The sequence below is a fragment of the Schistocerca americana genome, chromosome 9 (genome assembly GCF_021461395.2).
Source record: "Schistocerca americana isolate TAMUIC-IGC-003095 chromosome 9, iqSchAmer2.1, whole genome shotgun sequence".
Classification (NCBI taxonomy): domain Eukaryota; kingdom Metazoa; phylum Arthropoda; class Insecta; order Orthoptera; family Acrididae; genus Schistocerca; species Schistocerca americana.
In genome coordinates, this window is record NC_060127.1 from 185870868 (window position 1) to 185893885 (window position 23018).

At 44.7% G+C, this 23018-nt stretch overlaps 1 protein-coding gene across 1 annotated transcript in view; it reads right to left on the reverse strand.

Moving 5' to 3' along the window:
* LOC124550804 overlaps nt 1-23018 on the reverse strand; it is a 65923-nt gene that overhangs the window by 3787 nt on the left and 39118 nt on the right. The window contains exons 2-3 of the mRNA XM_047125530.1: nt 17778-17978; nt 11554-11666 (exon numbers count right to left, since the gene is read on the reverse strand). Coding sequence (XP_046981486.1) covers nt 11554-11666; nt 17778-17972 — 308 coding nt within the window. The 5' untranslated portion in view covers nt 17973-17978. The remainder of the gene's footprint in view (nt 1-11553; nt 11667-17777; nt 17979-23018) is intronic.

A 23018-nucleotide genomic window follows, 5' to 3' on the forward strand; every position in this document is an offset into this window, starting at 1 on the left:
CAGGATGGACTACCCCGTCTCCCCTAGTCACGAAAGTCACCACATCTCAATATAATTGAGCCTTTGTTGTGTACTTTGGAGAGATATATGCGTGATCCCTATACACTTCCATCGTCCTTACCTGAACTGACCACTATTTTGCAGGACCAGGGGTATAAGATTCCCATGAAAACCATACAGGACCAGTATTCACCCAGTCCGAGACACTGGAAGCTGTTTTCAATGGCAACGGTTTTCCTGCACCCTATTAGGTACGGTAATGTGTTGTGCTTGGGGTGTTTCAATATTTCTGTCCACCAGCTACTAGTCCAGCACTTTAACGCTTTCCGTCCTATTGTGCATCATTGGTGTGTTTTGCTGCCTGTAGTAACATACATTTTCTTACACCTTTTACACTTCACCCTCACCTGGTATCACATGTTCCCAAACACGTAACGTGGTTTAAGAGCAAAGTACTATTGCCACATTCATCGAGAGACGTGGCGCAGATTTCCGTGGCAGAAAAATCCATAGAATTTCCTGTGCAGGTGCACGAGATTCGTCTAGGACTTGTTATTAAGCACTGTGGAATTACGACTGCCGGAAGATCTTATTAATCGGGATGGCGGTTCTTTGCTGGATTCGGTGATTTCTTTAATATCTTTAGCGAGAAAACGCTTTACTCCTGATGACACTTCTAGTGACAGCTAATTTTATTAATTTCACATCTGAATTTCAACTCCGCGGGTCCGCATTCCGACATGCAGTATGCAATATGAGTTGGAGGTGACTTTAAGCTACCAAGTACAGACTGGGAGGTCTGTGGATTCAATGCAGGGGGTAATGTTTACGACAGACAGTAAGTCGCGTTCTGCAAAAGTATGTGCCAAATTAGTGGATTGAGGATGGAAAATACCCACTGTGGTTTAACAACGAATTTCAGAAAATTCTGAGGAAGCAAAACCTGATGCGCTCTCGGTTTAAAAGAAAACACACAAATAATGATACGCAGAAGTTAGAACAGGTTCGTGCGTCTGTTTTACGCGCGTAGCATTCAACAACTACCATCATTACTGAGCAAAAGATCTTGCCGAGTACCGGAGAAAATTCTGGTCCTACATAAAATCAGTAATCGGGTCCAGAGTTCCTATCCAGTCATTCTTCGACCAGTCAGGTGTGGCAACAGGAGATAGCGACATGAGAGGTGAAGTTTTAAATTTCGCATTTAAAAAATCGCTCACGCAGGAGGATCGTATGAACATACCGTCGTTTGACCACTGCGCATGTTGGCGTATGTAAGACATAGTAATACCAGTATGTAGTTTGAAGCGGCCCGCTACGAAATCTTCTCCTGCCCTAACCTCTATCTCGGAGTAGCAACTGCACCCTACATCCTCAATTATCTGCTGGATGTACTCCAATCCCCTGCCTTCCTCTACAGTTCTGACCTTCTACAGCTATCTCTAGTACCGTGGAAAACATTCCCTGATGTCTTAACACATGTCGTATCATCCTGTCCTCCTCCTACGTTCCTCTCCCCGCCGATTCTACGGAGAAACTCATAATTCCTCATTATTCCACCTAATTTCCAACATTCTTCTGTAACACCACATCTCAAAAGCTCTAAATTTCTTGTTTTCCAGTTTTGTCACAGCCCGTAATTCACTTCCACATAACGCTGTCTTCCAAACGTTATTCCTCAAATTATGGATGTGTTTGATACTGGTTGGCTTCTTTTTGACCAGGAATGCTCTCTTTGCCAGCACAAGACAGCGTTTTACGTCCTCCTTGATTCGTCTGTAATGAGTTATTTTTCTTTCGAGATAACAGAATATTTTCACTTTGTCTCCATACCTATCTTACATTTTAATCTGAGAATTTCATTCTTGGTCTTCTTATTTTTCGCTCTTGGGTTTGTACGTCACGTATATGGCTCGTCTTCAACTTTTTTTTTTACGTATTTTCCTAAGAATTTCGAACGTGCTGCGCCTTTTAACACTGTCAAACCCTTTTTCTAGTCGACAAGCCCTGTGAACGTGTGTAGGTCTTCCTACAGGACTTGCATCCGTTAACAAGGGCAACGTCAGAACTGCGCCCTGGAGCCCTTACCTTTCCTAGATCCAAACTGATCGCGGTCTAACACATTTTCAATTAAAACGTTTCTTCCTCAAGAGACAAGTATCGTATTTAACGAGGAATATAGTTCTAGTAGGGACTAGAGGTAAGAAACGTAGCGAGTACGAATCCGCTGTCGAGAGTCACACACATTAGAAATAACGGCACGGCTGTTACGTCGGAGCTATACTGGCTTCCTTCTTTCCCGCTGTAGCTCCGCAGTATGGCGAGTGTCAGAAGCGCGGCGGTGCACCCACTTCATTCTCGTCGACTTAGTCCCTGAAGTGAAGCCTGCAGTTCAGGACCAGCCGTGGCGTAGTACGAAAGCTGAATCAGCGGTCTTGCTTTTATAGTGCAGCACTAAATGTGAGGAAACGACCGACTCTAATGATCAGATGGCCGTAACGAAGCTTCCTCTTATGAGACTGCGAGGGGTATAAGGCAAACATGAAGTGTTGAACTGTATTCAGTTGTAAATTTGCTGCATAAGAGGGTAATTCTGTGAGAAGGCCCATAAAACAAGTATCAGCAACAGTATTCTTGTTGATTCCACATTCACGATGACAAAACAGTTGCGCTCCGCCAAAGTAATATATACAGGGTGTCACCACCCTAAATAATTGTTTGTCCAGATGCAAATTACAAAATGTTTCAAGCAAATGTTCTCTAGCTGTCAGGGGGACATCAATCAACATGATCGCCTTCGTTGTGGATTTGTTTTTTACAAAGATATGAACAGCAGTATGACCTTTTTAAATGGCACCCTGTATTTTTTATTCGGTAATTCATTTCCTCTCCTGAAGACCTATTGCAAAATGTATCACAGCATACAATTCACTGAAACACAACGTTATTAATCACATAGCACAACACTGACGTTGACCCTCCCAGCGCTTAGTGCAGGTACTCGGGGTGATGGAACACGTCCACGTGCTGACGTTGACAGAGGACAAATGTAAACATAAGTAGAAAGCACAGCCGCCATTCCGTCAACCATAGTCAGTTGAACAGTTGTGTGAGTAGAATGTACACCAACGAAGAGAAGGTGGAAATGCTACTCATCTATGGGGAAGGTAAGTTAGCAAACAGCAACTGCAATACTGTTTTTTATGTACGGGAACATTTAGTACAGTAGTTTAGTCCTTTTAAATACTGTTGTGTAGAGTAGGCATACAGTAAAGGCTGTTCTTCCTACAAACTGCATCGACATAACATTTCTTTCATTCTTGTTGTTGTTGTTGTTGTTGTTGTTGAAGGTAAGCGAAACGCTACGCAGGCAGCGGAACTGTACAGAGAGCGATATCCTGACAAGAACCCACCTTCCCGACGGATGTTTTCTCGTCTTGTTGCGACGCTTCAGGAAGCGGGAAGTTTCAACCCACGACAACGCAATCGTCGTAGCACTCGCACAGACGAAGCTGCCGAAGTTACTGTTCAATGAATCCACATGCGAGCACACGACAGCTTAAACGCGAAATTGGCATTCCTAAAACCAGTGTACATCGTATTCTTGCACGTCATCGGTTCCATCCTTACCTTGTACTCCTACATCAAGAATTGCAAGGGAATGATTTCCACAATCGCGTACAGTTCTGTCAGTGGGCACAGCAGCAAATCCTCGCCAACCCGAACTACTTCTCCAATGTTCTGTTTACTGATGAATGTTCCCTCTCAACCAAAGGACAGGTAAATACAAGAAACACAACACTGACGTTGACGCTCCCAGCGCTTAGTGCAGCGCCAACCCACGATGGCTTAGACAGGTGGAACATCAGAGTCAATGGAGAGTTAACGTCTGGTGTAGGATGCTTGGTACCACAATTATTGGCCCTTATTTCATCAATGGTAGTCTAAACGGCACAGCGTATGGCAACTTCCTTAGTCGAATTCTTCCTCCTCTTCCGGATCAAGTGCCGCTAAGAACCAGAATGCTTATGTGGTATCAACACGATCGATGTCCAGCACAAAATGCCTTGCGTGCGCGTCGTGTTCTGAACCGAGGGTATCCTGTCGGATGGATTGGCCGAGGAGGAACAGTTACTTGGCCTGCGAGGTCTGCTGATTTAAATGTCCTGGGATTTTTTCTTTGGGGATGTATTTAAGACGTTGTCTATCGCGATATTCCAACAACTCCAGACGACATGCAGGAATGTATCGTGTTTGCTTTTAATTCTCTTCAGCAGGCAACACTGGAAGCAGTAAATAATTCTTTGATTCAACGAGTGCACCTTGAGCACCTTTGAATTTTCTTCTGCTGGGAAATGGCACAGGAGGGTCATTTGTGTTATGTTTTTTAGTTGGTTTTCATTTGTTTTCTGACAACTCCTGCAAGTGGACGAGTTTTTGATCCCGGAATCAAAGTCAGTGTTGTGTTATGTAATTAATAACGTTGTGTTTCAGTAAATGATGCACTGTGATACATTTTTGAATAGGTCTTTAGGAGTGGAAATGAATTACCGAATAAAAAATACAGGGTGACATTTAAAAAAGTCATACCGCTGTTCATGTCTTCGTAAAAAAACAAAGCTACAACGAAGGCAATCATGCTAATTGATGTCCCCCTGACGGCTAAAGAACATTTGGTTGAAACATTCTGTAATTTGCATCTGGACAAACAGTTATTTAGAATGCTCAAGAGAAACGACCATCGAAAGTAAAAAGCTACGTATGGCCATATGCAGAGTTTCCAAGACATAGCACATTTAAAGTGTATTGTTCTTTACTCTATTATTCAATACATTGACACGATTATACTTGTTCAACAGTCAATAAAAATTACAATATGCATGTTACAAAGTACCAGCCGAAAAATGCGTGTTCTGAACACGTTCACCTCTGAGCATTATCGTATGCGCCACGTTTCAGCTGTTTTACAGTTCACAATAACACACAGTTAACAATAACATAGTCTCCACTGTAGCGTGTGGGTTTTCCTACGACCATCGATGATTATTACAAGTGCTGCTGATTCCGTTCAGTGTGAACGTGGTTTCGTCAGCGAATGGTATTAATGGAAGCAAATTATTGTCATGTAACCAGTGAAAAACCCCAAGCCCTGTGGCATTGTCGCCAATGCGAAGATTGTTGACACGCTGTATGTGAAATGGGTACAATTTTCCGCACGTAATGTTAGCCATACACGTGTTCATTCAGCACTGGTACGTGCAAAAAGTCGCCGCGTGCTTGTACTAGGACTATGCAGCACCTTTCCAACAATTTGTTGATCTTCCCACGGAGGTTGTTCACAAGGAAAATGGGAACTAGGAAGAATAGATGTTTCCTGCAGTGTGCTGAAAACTCGGGTAAACACTCTACGATCAGGAATTCAACGCGTGGGAGTGCTCAGAAGGTATTCTTCGACAGCACCAGGAGCGGTACCATCGCAGAACCAGTAAACATACACTGCATCTGTAAATTCAACTTCAGTTTAAAAATGTGAGGTTTTAGCCAGAGCGTGTACACACAATTAGCCTATGCTTCTCTCTGAAACACACGCAATCCCTCGCATTGCTTCACTCAAAACACACCGCCGACAACGGCACTTTCAGTGCACTGGCTTAATGCCACAAAGACATCCCGAACAAAGAGGTTGACAGCAACGCGGTAGCTTGGTAGAATAAAACATCAGAGAGGTTGGGTGCGCAAGACATGCAAACGCGCATAACTCGCCTGAAAAGCAAATGTACAGAAAATGTGTTCTATCTCTGAAATAGGACATATCTCTGAAACCATTCGGAATAGGACATATGTCTATATGCAGCTTTTACTTCAAATAAGAGTTCCTGTCATGTCTCTGAATGCAGACCATTGTTCCTGGGACACCATATACAGGACGATTCAGATGCCCCTATCGATTCGTTTTATGCAACAAACACTACATCTCTGTCAGGAACGGCATCCAGACAGGCAACAGCAAAGTAATCAAATGGGATCATACTGTAAAAAGCACCTGTCAGGACTGGCCGTGGGTTACAGCGTATTGTTGGACCAAGATATATCTTACCTCTGCTATACTTATCCAGATGTCTGCAGTCTTTCTCTGTGTAATTAGTGGTGTAGGTTTTGGATGTGTCTGTCAGTTTATTCCATTTATGGTGCATAAGCTTTCGTAAACCGTACAAAGGTTATACGAGGTGTGATTGGAAGGTTTTAAGAATGGGCTTGTAATTACATAATGGCGGTATTTACATGCTACTGTGATGCATCTACTTCAAAATAGTTCCATTATGATAGAACACATCGACTTTAACGGGGTTTCCAATTTTGGAAATATTCCTCGAAATTTTTTTCCTGAAGCATGTTAAGGACACTCTCCATATTTGCCTGGATTACATTAGAGTCAAATCGCTTCCCTTACAGTGAAAAGTTCATTATAGGAAACAGGTAGAAGTCTGCAGTGCCCAATTCATGGGAATATGGCGGTTGTGGAAGCACACGGATTTTGAATTTGGCCAAAAATTCAACGATGGAGAAGGCACGATGAGCCGGAGCATTGTCATGGTGTGGCACCCAACTCAGATCTTCAGTGAAAATTGACTGAATTGTATAGAAACTTAAATTAAGTTCATCAGCCATCTCCCTAATCGTACATCTACAATCAGAGTGCACCAAGTCGCGAACTTTCACAACATTTTTATTCGTTTTTGGGGTGGAAGGATGGCTGGACCGTGGTTCATCTTCAAACGATTAGCGGCCATTTTTAAATCTGTTGAACCAGACAAAAACTTTTGACTGGCTCATAAAATTATCTCCAAAAGCTATTTTTAACAGTTCGTAAGTCTGAGAACTTGATTTCCCAGTTTTAAAATAAAATTTCACACAAACCCGTTCCTCTGTTTTTATTCATGGAGACACAATCCGGCAACAAGCCCTAACAGACCTGCAGTCAACCAGCTGCCACAACGAACTCAATAAAGGAAACGTAGTTTCCGTCAGAGCGCGTTCAAGGACAAGGCAATGACTCACTCCTCGCCCTCTGTGTACCTGCCCGTCAAACCAGTAAGCAGTAGCGGATCCATTCTTAAAACTTCCCAATCACACCTTGTATACTGGAAAGTTGTTACTTTCATATTTACCATTCTGATATCTCGTGTTAACTTTGCTGTTTCCGGTGGCGAAACACACTTCATAAGGCAATGTTTCTGAACTATTTATGGAAGATTAAGTACTACAAACTTAAAGAGACATCCAAAGCCTGTATGACTACACCACCAATTCCATGAAGAAATATTGGAGAAACTTGGATGAGTACGGCAGAAGTAAGGTCATCTTGGTCACCTGTGTTTTTTACAGTATGATTTCGTTTGCTAAGAGTGGCCCAAAGCTATGAGAGGGAACTGACAACAGTTACGTGTAGTGTGTGTCACCTATCTGGATGCCTATCCTGATACAGACAGAGTGCGGGTTGCATGACACGAATTTGTAGGGGTAGCTTAACCACCATGCACATATAGACGGTGGTCAGAAACAGTCTGAAAAGCTTGCAACGATGTTGCAGGATAGGTTGTGTGATAAATAATTGTTAAGAAAAAAATTCGATATGGTCCGCCGTTTCCGAATTACTAGTTTTGAAGTAAGTCAACGTGGCCGTTGAGTGCGTAAATTCAAGCGGACTGCCAGATGAAGTGTCGCCACATGTGTTCTGTGTTTGGTTTCCAAAACCCGAATGAGAGAGGGACACAAAAATTGGACTTGGGACGGCAGTAAGGATCCAACTCCAGCCAAAGGTTGAGCAGTTTCGTGCAGAGTCGTCTATGATATGAGAACAACAAACGCTACTCGTGTCTGGTGGGCTGCTTCGCATTAAGCACGTGTTGGTCTGTTCCCTAACTTCAGTGCTAATTAACTTGAAAATGTCACACGAATCTAATTTTCTTAACAATTATTTTCCAGCACGACCTACCCTGCAACACAGTACATACACACCGATTAGCCAAAACATTACGACCGCCTGTTTGATAGCGTCTTGGTCCACTTTTCAAACACAATACAGCAGCGACTGTGCTTGCCAAAGATTCTCAAGTTCTTGATAGTTTTCTGCAGAAATATGTGGCACCAGATCTATACTCACAGGCCACTAAATTCTAGCAAATTATGGAGACTGTCGTTTATGGGCACACAGCTGGCACCTAATGTGTGTTCCAATGGGTAAAGATCAAAGACATTTGCTGGTCAAGACATCAACGTGAGTTCACTGCCACGCTCCTCCCACCGCTACAGCACGATTCAGGCCTTGTGTCGCGGACAATTATTCTGCTGGGAGATGTTAATGTCATCAGAGAACAATTCAACCATGAAGGAATTCAGTCGGTCCAGAATAATGTTCACGTAGTTCACTGCAGTCATGGTGTCTTCGAGTACTACCGTAGGTCCCATAGCAGCCTAACTCCGTGTACCCCATAGCATAATTCTGCTCTCACCGGGCTGCATCTGTGGTGCGGTGCACATTTCAAGCAGACATTAGCCTGGATGGCGGCATGATAGGACCCAACCATTGACCTGGTGTAACCATAAATGCGTTTCTACTGATCGAGGGTGTGTCAGCTAAATGATGCTGTGCCCTTTATCGCCTCTGACTGGTGTGATCCGAAACACTTGTGCCTGCACCAGCATTGTATGAGGGCTATTCGGAAAGTGAGGAACGATCGGTCACGAAATGGAAACCGCTGTGAAAATCCGAAGAGGCTTTACACAGACGTTTTGGGCAGTACCTCTAGTATACCCGTCGATCGCTTCAAGACGCTCTTTTCAGTTGTGAGCGGGTAAAGGTGCCTAGAACAACGATGTCTCCCGCCAAGTAGGAGGTCCTGCAGAGAGGCTTCGCCTTAATGAATGCAGCCCGCCTAACGCAACTGCCACGCACTTCCTTCTTCGTGGCAATTCTCAGCCGCACTCTGCAGGGGCAGTGAAAACGCTCCCGCAGCCTTCTCGACGGGAAGTGTTCGATCATCCACAACTCGGCCCTAATTAAATCTTCCTGAGTATCATATTTGTTTACATGAAACGCTGGATACGAAGACAAAACTTAGGCTACGCGCTATGGACCAGCGTAGAGAATTATCAGAAAGCACAGGCGATGGTGTTGGAAATTTGGTATAACGCTGCGACAAATGTCTAAGTTGGAGCGGCGACTACGTAGAGAAGTACCTGGAAGGTGTAGCTAAATGTGCAAAGAAAACAGGTTTGATTTCCACTGTAGCTTCCATTTCGCGACCGATCGTTCCTTACTTTCCGAACAATCCTCGTACTTTGTCGTCAGATCTGCCGCACGTCGCTGCCTATCCTGGTTCATACAACGGGGGTTCCTCCGACCTGTAGGTGGACGTCCAGTACCGTTCGCGTTACTCCACCATCCTTGAAGCACTCTCCATAGGCACTCACGACAGTAGTAGGCAAACAGGCGACCAGATTCGCCGTTTCAGAGATTCTCGTTTCCAGCTGGAGCGCCTCAACAATGTGCCCTTTGTCAAAACCGCTTGTATCAGAAGATCTCCGCATTTGCGACCTCTATCTTCGCTATAATGGCTGCCCTTTCGTCTCTCTTCCGCTTACAGTTTTTTCTTACTGCATGATGAGCCCGCAACACCACCTCGCGGTGGGCGGTGGCCATAATGTTCGTAATGTTTGGCTCATCACTGTGTGTACATACAAGCAAAGCAATATTCGGTGCTAAGCGATAAGTCACTGTATTGTCAAATAATAGTTGTCATTCTGTAGGGAGCACATTGTGCTCATGTGCGAGCGATCTAGATGCTTGTAAAACAATAAACTGGTAGCCAAGATCGCAGGAATTATTTTTATTCCATGATTACCGGTTTCGGCGAAACTAAAGCCGCCATTAGAACTACTGATGGCCTTGGGAGAGCCAGTCCTGACAAAACTCTACCGTCTGGTGAGCAAGATGTATGAGGCAGGCGAAATACCCTCAGACTTTAAGAAGAATGTAATAAATTCCAATCCCAAAGAAAGCAGGTGTTGACAGATGTGAAAATTACCGAACTATCAGTTTAATAAGTCACAGCTGCAAAATACTAACGCGAATTCTTTACAGACGAATGGAAAAACTGGTAGAAGCGGACCTCGGGGAAGATCAGTTTGGATTCCGTAGAAATGTTGAAACACGTGAGGCAATACTAACCTTACGACTTACCTTAGTAGAAAGATTAAGAAAAGCCAAACCTACGTTTCTAGCATTTGTAGACTTAGAGAAAGCTTTTGACAATGTTGACTGGAATACTCTCTTTCAAATTCTAAAGGTGGCAGGGGTAAAATACAGGGAGCGAAAGGCTATTTACAATTTGTACAGAAACCAGATGGCAGTTATAAGAGTCGAGGGGCATGAAAGGGAAGGAGTGGTTTGGAAGGGAGTGAGACAAGGTTGTAGCCTCTCCCCGATGTTATGCAATCTGTATATTGAGCAAGCAGTAAAGGAAACAAAAGAAAAATTCGGAGTAGGTATCAAAATGCATGGAGAAGAAGTAAAAACTTTGAGGTTCGCCGATGACATTGTAATTCTGTCAGAGACAGCAAAGGATTTGGAAGAGCAGTTGAACGGAATGGACAGTTTCTTGAAAGGAGGATATAAGATGAACATCAACAAAAGCAAAACGAGGATAATGGAATGTAGTCGAATTAAATCGGGTGATCCTGAGGGAATTAGATTAGGAAATGAGAGACTTAAAGTAGTAAAGGAGTTTTGCTATTTAGGGAGTAAAATAACTGATGATGCTCGAAGTAGAGAGGATATAAAATGTAGACTGGCAATGGCAAGGAAATCGTTTCTGAAGAAGAGAAATTTGTTAACATCGAGTATTGATTTGGGTGTCAGGAAGTCGTTTCTGAAAGTATTTGTATGGAGTGTAGCCATGTATGGAAGTGAAACATGGACGATAACTAGTTCGGACAAGAAGAGAATAGAAGCTTTCGAAATGTGGTGCTACAGAAGAATGCTGAAGATAAGGTGGGTAGATCACCTAACTAATGAGGAGGTATTGAATAGGATTGGGGAGAAGAGAAGCTTGTGGCACAACTTGACTAGAAGAAGGGATCGGTTGGTAGGACATGTTCTGAGGCATCAAGGGATCACCAATTTAGTATTGGAGGGCAGCGTGGAGGGTAAAAATCGTAGAGGGAGACCAAGAGATGAATACATTAAGCAGATTCAGAAGGATGTAGGTTGCAGTAGGTACTGGGAAATGATGAAGCTTGCACAGGATAGAGTAGCATGGAGAGCTGCATCAAACCAGTCATAAGAGCCACTGGGTAGTTTCGGGCAAGTACACAGAGCTCATCTATCTGTAGTGGGGACCAGTTACAGTGGTCAACAGGTAGAAAGGAGGAGGAAGAGTACGTACACGTACCGGTCGGTGGTGCGCCGGCAGATGGTAGGCGGGGTGCGACTGCGCGTGGGCGGCGGCCGGCGGCTGGCCCGGCGCCGGGGGCGGCTGCTGCGGGGGCGGCTGCTGCGGGGGCGGCGCCGCCGCCGGCTGCGAGGGGTGCCCCGGCGGCTGCATGGAAGACAGCGCCCCCAGCGGCGTGTAAGACTTCACAGGCGCGGGCGCGGCCTCCGCCGCCTGCGTGCAACACGTGTTAGCGCCGGCTGACGGCCAGTCCCAGCACTGCTACACTCAGCAAACACACACTCACTCAGCCCGCAACAAGCCGCTGCACTCTGCTGTCAGCCGGCTGCAGTCTGTTTGTGTACATTGCCCTGCCACTCACAATCACCTGTCATTTGCTTGTAGGCAATGGGGCAACTCTACGTGATTACACAGACATGAGGGACAGTCTACTGAACATCCGTCTCAACGGGACCATGAAATGGTTCCATTAGAAAGTGATTACCACACGCATTAAGATATTCATCTAACTGGAAGACGAGACAGTCAGTTCCTGTTTGGTAGAATGAGGTCGGCCGCTGATGGTTCCACAACCGCACCCACTCTTGCACTTCCTCGTCCGAGTGAAAAGGACGTCCACGCGTGTCTTTCATTAGGTAGACAATAATGTGAAAATCACTCGGTGAAAGGTCCGGGCTGTATAGAGGATGATAATTTCCCAATAGGTGCGGGCGTTATCGTGCGACAGGACTATTCCGTGTTACAGCTTTCCTAGGCGTTTTCACTTCATGGAACATCGAACTTTCAGCAAAGTGTCTTCACAGTGCTGTGCACTGATTGCAGCTCCACGCTCGAGGAACTCTAAGAGCAGAAGTGCCCTGCAGTCGGACAATGAGGTCACCGTGACCCTGCATGGTGCCACCATTTCGAGCACGAGGGCAACGGGCAAAGCCGACAGTGGAAACAACCCAAATCCCCCCTGCCAAGGAAATTCAAAGCTGTGCACGCCCGCCCCAACACTGCCAAGGTTACGTACGCTTCAGTGATTTGGGTGGGAAATACTGCTACATCTTTTTGTACAGCTCGGATCTTTTTTCATCGTGTGATTTTCTCACGTTTGCCGACCCGACGTCGTTTTCTGTCGTACGAGGAAATCCAAGAATGGCGGCGGTTGTGGATCCTACCGCTTTCCATAAAACAGGAATCCATCGTCTCCTCTCCCAATGGGATAAATTTCTTAAAGCGTGTGGTGATTACTTTTGAATGGAACAATTCCAAGGTCACTTTGTGGCGGGTGTCCACTTTCCACTTGACTGCCCTTTATACATACACATATATTCATACATACACTATGTGATCAAAAACATCTGGACACCTGGCTGAATGTGACTTACAAGTTCGTGGCGCCCTCCATCAGTAATGCTGGAGTTGAATACGGTGTCGGTCCAACCTTAGCAGCCAATTCTTTATTGAGTGCTGCACTAAGGGGAGTATTAAGGTAGGTAGGTGAGGCCCGGCACAAAGTAGGCGTTCCAAAACGTCCCAAATGTGTTCTACAGGATTCAGATCAGGACTCTGTGCAGCCCAGGCCATTACAGGGACGTTATTGTCGTGTAAACACTCCGCCACAGACCGCGCATTATGAAAAGGTGCTCGATCGTGTTCAAAGATGCAATCCCCATACCCGAATTGCTCTTCAACTGTGGGAAGCAAGAAGGTTCTTAAAACATCAACGTAGGCCTGTGCTGTGATAGTGCCACGCAGAACAACGTAACACCACCGCCTCCGAATTTTACTGTTGGCACTATGCACGCTGACAGATGACGTTCACCGGGCATCTGCCATACCCACAGTACCGTGATTCGTCACTCCGTACAACGTTTTTCCACTGTTCAATCGTCCAATGTTTATGCTCCTTACACCAAGCAAGGCGTCGTTTGGGTTTTAGCGGCGTGATGTGTGGCTTATGAGCAGCCGCTCGACCATGAAATCCATGTCTTCTCCCCTTCCGCCTAACTGTCTTAGTACTTGCAGTGGATCCTGATGAAGCCTGGAATTCCTGTGTGATTGTCTGGATAGATGTCTGCCTATTACACATTACGACCCTCTTCAACTTTCGGCGGCCTCTGTCAGTCAACAGACGACGTCGGCCTGTACGCTTTTGTGCTGTACGTGTCCCTTCACATTTACACTTCACTATCACGTCGGAAACGGTGGACCTAGGGATGTTTAGGAGTGTGGAAATCTCGCGTACAGACGTATGTCTAATGACAACTGAATTCGCTGATATGGCGTACCTGGGAGTAGGTGGCAGCACAATGCACCTAATATGGAAAACGTATGTTTTTGGGGGTGTCCGGATACTTTTGATCGCATAGTGTACAAACATACGCAGACACCTATAGAATACAAAACAGATACATCCATTCTTTCATACACTAAAAGGAGGAGTTGCCTAAATTGCACCACTTTTGATATTTTATTTATTATAGTCTAAACAGTACCTTATAAAATTAATTAAATAATCCAAGCGTGAGCTAGAGGATGTTGTTCTTGGTATCTGAGTTAAAGAACGGAAACTGTAAGAAAAATACACAGATTTTAAACATGTGCAAGTGGTAAAAAATAGGAATGTGGTTCCCTAATTTGTACTGCTGGTGCATAAACTGTACCACTCTCACAAACTACGTTCATGAGGTTGAAGATACGTGGTCGCTTAACTTAAGATTTTAGTTCTTGCACTAGTTTTTGCAGGCACTGCAATGTAACATTTTCTCTCCTTTCCAAACCCCTGTACACTTTGCACGAATCTACAATTTGCGTATCGTACGTCCGATAATTTTTTTCTATTCGAACTTCCCCACACAACTCATAATTCCAGTCGCCTGTTTTACGGATGACTTTCTGTGGCTATTTCCCTGTAGAGCCTCTAAAACTCTTCCATTTCACAGGTAGAGCTGTAGTTCTGCTTTTGCAGACGTCTTCCCTCTTGCTTTGGTTAACCCACTTTCATCTTCTTGGGCTGCTTTGCAGCTCCTTGGATAGGCCTTGAAGTTTTACTTAGAGCTTTCTTCATTTTCCTCCGATTTGGAGAAATTTTTAGTTGGGCACCGTTAGCCCGCTTTTCACCTGACAGGGCGTCTTCTACATTGAAATTATGAGGCAATCCGCATTGGTCTTCAGTGTAGAAAGCAAGTTTTCTTATGCCCGATATGCTTTTACCGAAAATCATCTCTCCAGACGTAAGGGTATGGTCGTCGTTGCTAAACACTTTACTTGGCCAAAAATTTCTCCCCCCATTTCTATGTTTACTTTTTATTTCAGCATACTTCTTAACTCCTGGCTTAGATACAATTTATATGAGTGCACATAAATATCTCTTTAAAAAGTTAGTTGTGAATAAAAGTCAACAACAATTAAAGAAATCTGCATTTTTTTAATTTTTTAAAGTTGGGCATAAATTACTCTCCCCACCCCCACCACCGGTAGTACAAGTTATTAAAGTGCGCTTATGATGATAAAAATGAGAAAGATATTTCCATGCTTTGGATCTTACTAAGGCACCATTACGTGTTTAAAAAGTAGTTGTTGACTTAAGTCACCAGCAAATAAGAATTTTGGTTTCTTTTAAATTTTTTTACGGAGGGCATAAATTGTGTCCCCTTGGTGAAATGCGTTATGGAAAACGGTATTGCTAGGGGGACGAAAGTGATCAATGGAGTTGTATCTGGCAAGATACTTACTGGTCGTGGGTTTGTTTTGCATCACGACGATCATCCCAAACATGCTTCCAAGCTGTGCACAGGTTATGTCAATAGAAATGAGAAACGTGAAGAAAATGATTTGGCCAAGTCAGTCACTTGAGTTAAACGCCCTTAGACTCTTATGGGGTGAAGCTGACAAGGTCAGAAAAGTGAGGTCGTCTAATGTTGGTGATTTACTGAATAATTTACACGCGCGTTGGACTGCGATATCTGCAAAAAACACTATAAAATTCTCCTCTCCAGATTGCCTAGAGTTTGTGCAGCTATTCTGAAAGCAACAGGTGGATACTTCGAACAGGCCTAAATCTAAATTATATTGTATATTACTTAATGATAGAGAAAGTACTTATTTTGTTGCTTTATTCAGTTTGTACATTAAAATAAGGCGTATAGTTTTTATACGAATGCGTGGTGTCTGCCCTTTCCTACATAGGCAACCCGCACGACTACGCTTCGGCATACAGCTCGGTTTTGTGGTACGCAATCGAGATGCGACTTACAGAGATAGCGTCCCAGAGTACCCCTGGAAAGTACGACACAAAGAATCGCTTCTCGCCTCTTGGCAAGGTCAGTGTGTAGTTTTTTTTTTTTTAATAGTCAGGGGTCTTTATTTATGGTAATACACAGTCCAACCACCAAAAAAAAAGTTTTCCAGCTTCACAAACACCAGATCTGTGGTGTCACCACCAGACACCACACTTGCTAGGTGGCAGCCTTTACATCGGCCGCGGTCCGTTAGTATACGTCGGACCCGCGTGTCGCCACTATCAGTGATTGCAGACCGAGCGCCGCCACACGGCAGGTCTAGAGAGACTTCCTAGCACTCGCCCCAGTTGTACAGCCGACTTTGCTAGCGATGGTTCACTGACAAAATACGCTCTCACTTGCCGAGACGATAGTTTAGCATAACCTTCAGCTAAGTCATTTGCTACGACCTAGCAAGGCGCCATATTCAGTAATTAGAATGAATTCTGAACAGACAATATTGTGAATCATGTACCGTCAAGAGCGACGTTTATCATTAATGGATTAAAGTTAAGTATGAAACTAATTACGTCCGCTTCCTGAATTCTCATTCCTTGTTATGTTCCAGACCTCACGTCAGTATAGTTCTTCCCTGCTCATGACAGCCTGCGTGAGCTAAAACGCGTGCATTTCGGCCTCTACTCGTAAGACGGTGCTGGCTCTTCTGCTAACACATCATCATCATCATCATCATCATCATCAGTGTTCTGCCTAAAGGCAGGTTTTCACATGGTAGTTCTCCAGGCTGTCCGTCTTCTGCAATCCTCTTCAGGTCTGCATAATTTCCTCTTCCCTTTATGTCGTCTATCATCTTGTCTCTTCTTCTTCCTCTCAGTCTTCTCCCACAAACCAATCCTTCCAAAGCATCTACTAGCAAGCACTCTCTTCTCAATGACTGTCCCAACCAGTTCTTTTTCCTTTCTCTTACAACCTTCCGCAGACATCTTCTCTCACCAATCCTTTCCAATACTCTTTCATTACTCACTCTTTCCATCCAGCTTATTCTCTCCATTCTCCTCCACATCCACATCTCAAGTGCTTCTAACCTTTTTTCACCCTCTCGTCTCAGTGTCCATGTTTCTGCCCCATATAGTGCCACACTCCAGACAAAACATTTGCCAAGCCTTTTCCTTAGTCCTTTATCTAATTTGCCACATAAGAGTATCCTCTTTCTGTTGAATGCCTCCTTCGCTATGGAAATTTGAGTTTTTACCTCCTGGTGACATCTCAAGTCTTCAGTTATTGTGCTTCCGAGATATTTAAATTCAGATCTAATATATATCTGCTAACACAAAAAGATCCTTTACACCACACGTAAATAGCTTCATCTTGATCTGTCTTACGACGGCCACAAGTCCTCATTACAACAGGCATCGTACAATAAAAATAAGACATCTCAGTATCCTTATTGGTTCAAATGGCTCTGAGCACTATGGTACTCAACTGCTGAGGTCATTAGTCCCCTAGAACTCAGAACTAGTTAAACCTAACTAACCTAAGAACATCACAAACATCCATGCCCGAGGCAGGATTCGAACCTGCGACCGTAGCGGACTCGCGGTTCCAGACTGCAGCGCCTTTAACCGCACGGCCACTTCGGCCGGCCCAGTATCCTTATTAAAAACTTCACCTGCACTATAAGTACGGTAAGTAATGACGTACGGCCGGGGAGTGGGCCGAGATAGTGCGATAAACAGTGTGTCCGGGTGGAGCAGTGGTTAACGCAAGTGCCTAGTAAGCAGGAGGTCTCGGGTTCGAGTGCTGGTCCGGTACACATTTTCACTCGTTGCCGCTGTTTCTGCGTAGTATCCCGACGCAGCTGATGTTAGTTCCTTGCCTTCCATGCCCTTCCTTCCCCTTTCCTTTCTCCCCCCCCCCGTACCACCATCAATTAACACAATGTGTAGCTTTTATCGTGGGTGATGGAAAACTTTTGACACCTATAGTGCACTTACAAGCTGTGGGGGTACCACTCGCAGGAAACACACACAAAAACTGCAAAGCCGGCTGGCTGCGGTGTTGTGTAGTGTAGTGAGGGGGGAGGCGGGGTACTCACGTGGTCCGAGGCGTGCACCTGGAGCGTCGTCTCGGTGGCGACCGTCGTGGCCTCGGACTGCGTGTGGCTGGTGCTGGAGATGCGGTACTGCATGCCGGCGATGCTGCAGTAGCCCTCGTGGCGCGTCGAGCGCGTCGTGCTGTTCACGTAGACGCCCGTGATGCACACGTCCGTGTCCTGGTTCAGCTGGATCATCGCCACCTGCCGACAGCCGCCGCCCACGCCTCAGTCACCCGCTGGCTCCAGTCACGGATCGTACTAACTCAGCGACCGCAGTGGAGCGTCAACGAACACAGCACAAATACTGCCGCTCACATCGGAGTAGGAAAACTGGAGGCGACCGTGCACGGCAAATTACGAAAGGTTGCGTTTCACTACAGGGTGAAAAGTATTCAAACCGACAAACTCTGGGAGGTTGTAGGTGACATCAAAACAAATATTTTCCCCTAATGTCATTTTTTCCTATGAGGAGTATTTAAACCGGTAGAGGAAGATTTCTCTGGCGGCAAATTAATTAAACCGACACTTTTCCATTTCTTATGACCAAGACTGACTGACTTTCCGTGTCCGGAGCTAGACTTCAGACTTACAAAAATCAGCAGCCAATACGGCCTTGTCATTTGCCTCCCATAAGTCATTCATTGTGCAGGGCTGGTCTAAATGTGGACAGATAAGCAGCTGTTGAGGATCCTGGACAGAACCACACAGACAGAGTGTGTTCTCATTCTCTTTTAGGAAACCCCATTGCTGCAGGTTTGTCTTGCACTTTGGCACTTCCACCCTCATACGGTTTAGGGTTCTCCAGACTGTGTATGGTAGGTCTCCACCAGGCGCCAGTTCTTCTTTTACGTCTTTATGGGGGCTTCTCAGCTTCAAGAGACAACACATTAACACAACCGAATTTCAATTACAGTAGATTTTACAAAAATGCCTCCATTGACACGTAAACAAAGGTGACACCGTCGGATCATGTTTTCTCTGACGCGGGAAAAAACCCCAGGAATATCCTCAATTGTTCCTGCTGCTGCTACTATCCGGGCAATCAGATCCTCTTCTGATGCAACAGGAGTTGCGTAAACAAGGCTGCGCATCTCTCCCCACACAAAAATGTCCAGAGGGGACATATCTGGGGATCGAGCAGGCCATGGTACAGGACCACCTCTGTCAATCCACGTTTCTGGAAACCGTCGGTCCAGGAATCGACGCACACGACGACTGAAAAGTGCTGGCGCTCCGTCATGTTGGAACAACATGCGTTGTCTTGTAGGGAGCGGGCAGTTGATAAACCCGCTGTGTAGCTCGTCCGTTGTGGTGCGCTAGTGGTACGCACCAACCATATCAATGTATTCACTTCAGGTGTATCTCTCCATTAGTAAACAGAGACAGTACACTACTACACTGGTGGACAGCAGTTGCCTACAACTGAAGAGCGTAATACGCCCTCTAACAACTAAGATCGTAATACGGCCTCTAACAACTGAAGAGCGTAATACGGCCGCCGCTGGTTTAAATAATACTCATAGGAAAAAATGAGATTAAGGAAAAATATTTGTTTTGATATCCCCTAAAACCTCCCAGAGTTTGTCGGTTTAAATACTTTTCACCCTGTAGAAACGTTCACGTAAGGCAGTCATAACGACGACTCCAAATATGTGAGGAGACTTCTGTGAATGATCAACATGTCTCTATAAACAGCTGGTCACTTGTTCAAAATTTATTCATTACACGGACGCGTTTCGGACGTATCCCGTAATCAGAACGCCAAAAAGTAAAGTCTTCACTCAGAGTATGGTGTCACAAGAGTCTGTCATCAGCAACTGAACTCACAACAAGTCACCAGTTCATTCTATTGGCATATTCAGCATTGGCACAAGTCGTCTCCGCCGCGACTTCACGTAGCACCTTAAGTCACTCCCTATGTATACATACGAGAAATCACACTCCAAGGAAAAATAGAAAAAAACGCACAACGCAGGAATTACCCGAATGGGACGGAAATTGGTAGGTGTGAGGTACACATACAGACAAACAAACGATTAAAATTTTAGAAAAATTAGACGATTTATTCAAGAGAAAGAGTGTCACAAATTGAGCAATTCAGTAAAGCGTTGGTTCACACCTGGCCCTTATGCAAGCAGTTATTCGGCTTGGCGTCGATCTACAGGGTTGCTGGGTGTCCTGTAGAGGTATATCGTGTCAAATACTGTGCAACTCGAGCGCTGGATAGTCCACGTCCGGAAATTATTGGAGCGTCCTGTCCACAGTGCTACTAACGTGCTCCGTTAGGAAGACATCCGGCGAACTTTCTGGTTACGGTGGGCGCCGATTTCTGGTACTGACTTTGTACTTGTTTTTAAATCAAACAAGATACTCTTTATTTTTTGTTTCCTTTCGAACTCGGTTGTTTAAGGTTCTATTAATAGTGCCATACGTAAACTGTAACTGATGATTTTGTCGTCTATATTATGCTGGTTACTTAGCTTGTTTGCTAGAAATAAAAATTTAACTTGTTCACTTATGCTCTTACTGATAATTTTTGATGTCATTAGCACAACATCTTTAAGAACTATTACCTTAATTTCATTAACTGAGATTTTCCCCCACTCTATTCTTTGCCCAGTAGATGCAGCTTTTGAATGGTACATTGTGATTTCTTTACATCGTCAAATACAACAAACTGACCGCTTCCTGAACGGCAGCTGTTCCTGATTCTGAGAGATGACAACAATATAAGGGCAGCTGAAATGAGATTTCTAAAAACAGTAGGAACTGCACCCGTCAAGACCGTATTAGGAATGAATCAATTACAGAACAACTGAATGTTTAAAGGGGAAAAACACAATAGAGAAACGTCGAAACAGGTGGTAAGAGCAAGTGAGCACAAAGACTGACGAAACAGATATAGTCCGAGAGGAAGACTATGGTCTGGTTGACCCAAAATTAGATGCGCCCAACAACAAACTTTTGGATGGAGCAGGCAGTTAGCCCAGTCCATGGAAGCGAAGATGATGATGAAAAAGAGCACGATATTGACAATATAATCTCTCCTATGTCACTGGAAAGTGTCTCTGAAAAGGAATTCAACGACATACTATGCGAGCAACACGATTAAAAAAATAACATTGCTGTACAACACTACCCCACTGCCAGGAAAAAGGGATTCGACAAACTTTAGTCTCGCTGCAGCACACACAAGTAAAGACGTAACACAGGTACTGTTCGTGTGTTTATTATTAATAGTTGTTATCAAATGCTAAAAATTCTAATCCTGAGCATTGATATAAACGTGGTGTTCAAATAGTCTCTCCTCTGTGCCGTATGATTGTTAGTCGCGGTTCCGTATGATTGTTCGCCTGCCTGGGTTTTTCAACGAAACAATTAACGCACAACGATACTGTAGTGATATTCTGTACCCATTCATAGGAGAACTTTTGTTAAGTGAAATACTGAACGGTTATTTTCAACAAGATGGTGTAACTGCGCATACAGCTCAATGTTACTGCTTACTGATGTTTTTGGTGAGCACATAATTTCAGAGGGACTTTGGCGTACACGATCGCCTGACCAACCACCACCTGGCTTTTTCTTCTGGGGTGCAGCGAAAGCAACCGTCTATAAAAACCGTCCAGAATCAATCGATGAATTGAAAACGGCAATATCCACTTTCACTGCTTCTGTTACAGAAGACATGTTACAGCTTGTGTTTGGAAACATGATTAGACGAATTGAATTGTGTATTCAACAACAGGGGGGACACTTTCAACATTTAATGAGAAAATTTGTACGTAAAAATGATTATTCAATTGTATTTCACTGAGTTTCATTTCATTATATTCACTGCGGCATAAGGCACGCGCGGCTAACAATCATACGGCACTGCGGAGAGACTTTTTGAAGACCCCGTATTATAAAACGAATCCCCATTGAATTTCAAATAGACCTCCCGTTTTACAGGGGCTTTCGTGTCTCGACGAGTCTAATGGCTATCCGTCATGTTGGTATCACGTGCACTGCGTTATTGTCCAGAAGAGGTTTCCTCAAGACCACTACAGTCTTGCAAATACAGGGTGTTTCAAAAATGACCGGTATATTTGAAACGGCAATAAAAACTAAACGAGCACCGATAGAAATACACCGTTTGTTGCAATATGCTTGGGACAACAGTACATTTTCAGGCGGACAAACTTTCGAAATTACAGTAGTTACAATTTTCAACAACAGATGGCGCTGCAAGTGATGTGAAAGATATAGAAGACAACGCAGTCTGTGGGTGCGCCATTCTGTACGTCGTCTTTCTGCTGTAAGCGTGTGCTGTTCACAACGTGCAAGTGTGCTGTGGACAACATGGTTTATTCCTTAGAACAGAGGATTTTTCTGGTGTTGGAATTCCACCGCCTAGAACACAGTGTTGTTGCAACAAGACGAAGTTTTCAACGGAGGTTTAATGTAACCAAAGGACCGAAAAGCGATACAATAAAGGATCTGTTTGAAAAATTTCAACGGACTGGGAACGTGACGGATGAACGTGCTGGAAAGGTAGGGCGACCGCGTACGGCAACCACAGAGGGCAACGCGCAGCTAGTGCAGCAGGTGATCCAACAGCGGCCTCGGGTTTCCGTTCGCCGTGTTGCAGCTGCGGTCCAAATGACGCCAACGTCCACGTATCGTCTCATGCGCCAGAGTTTACACCTCTATCCATACAAAATTCAAACGCGGCAACCCCTCAGCGCCGCTACCATTGCTGCACGAGAGACATTCGCTAACGATATAGTGCACAGGATTGATGACGGCGATATGCATGTGGGCAGCATTTGGTTTACTGACGAAGCTTATTTTTACCTGGACGGCTTCGTCAATAAACAGAACTGGCGCATATGGGGAACCGAAAAGCCCCATGTTGCAGTCCCATCGTCCCTGCATCCTCAAAAAGTACTGGTCTGGGCCGCCATTTCTTCCAAAGGAATCATTGGCCCATTTTTCAGATCCGAAACGATTACTGCATCACGCTATCTGGACATTCTTCGTGAATTTGTGGCGGTACAAACTGCCTTAGACGACACTGCGAACACCTCGTGGTTTATGCAAGATGGTGCCCGGCCACATCGCACGGCCGACGTCTTTAATTTCCTGAATGAATATTTCGATGCTCGTGTGATTGCTTTGGGCTATCCGAAACATACAGGAGGCGGCGTGGATTGGCCTCCCTATTCGCCAGACATGAACCCCTGTGACTTCTTTCTG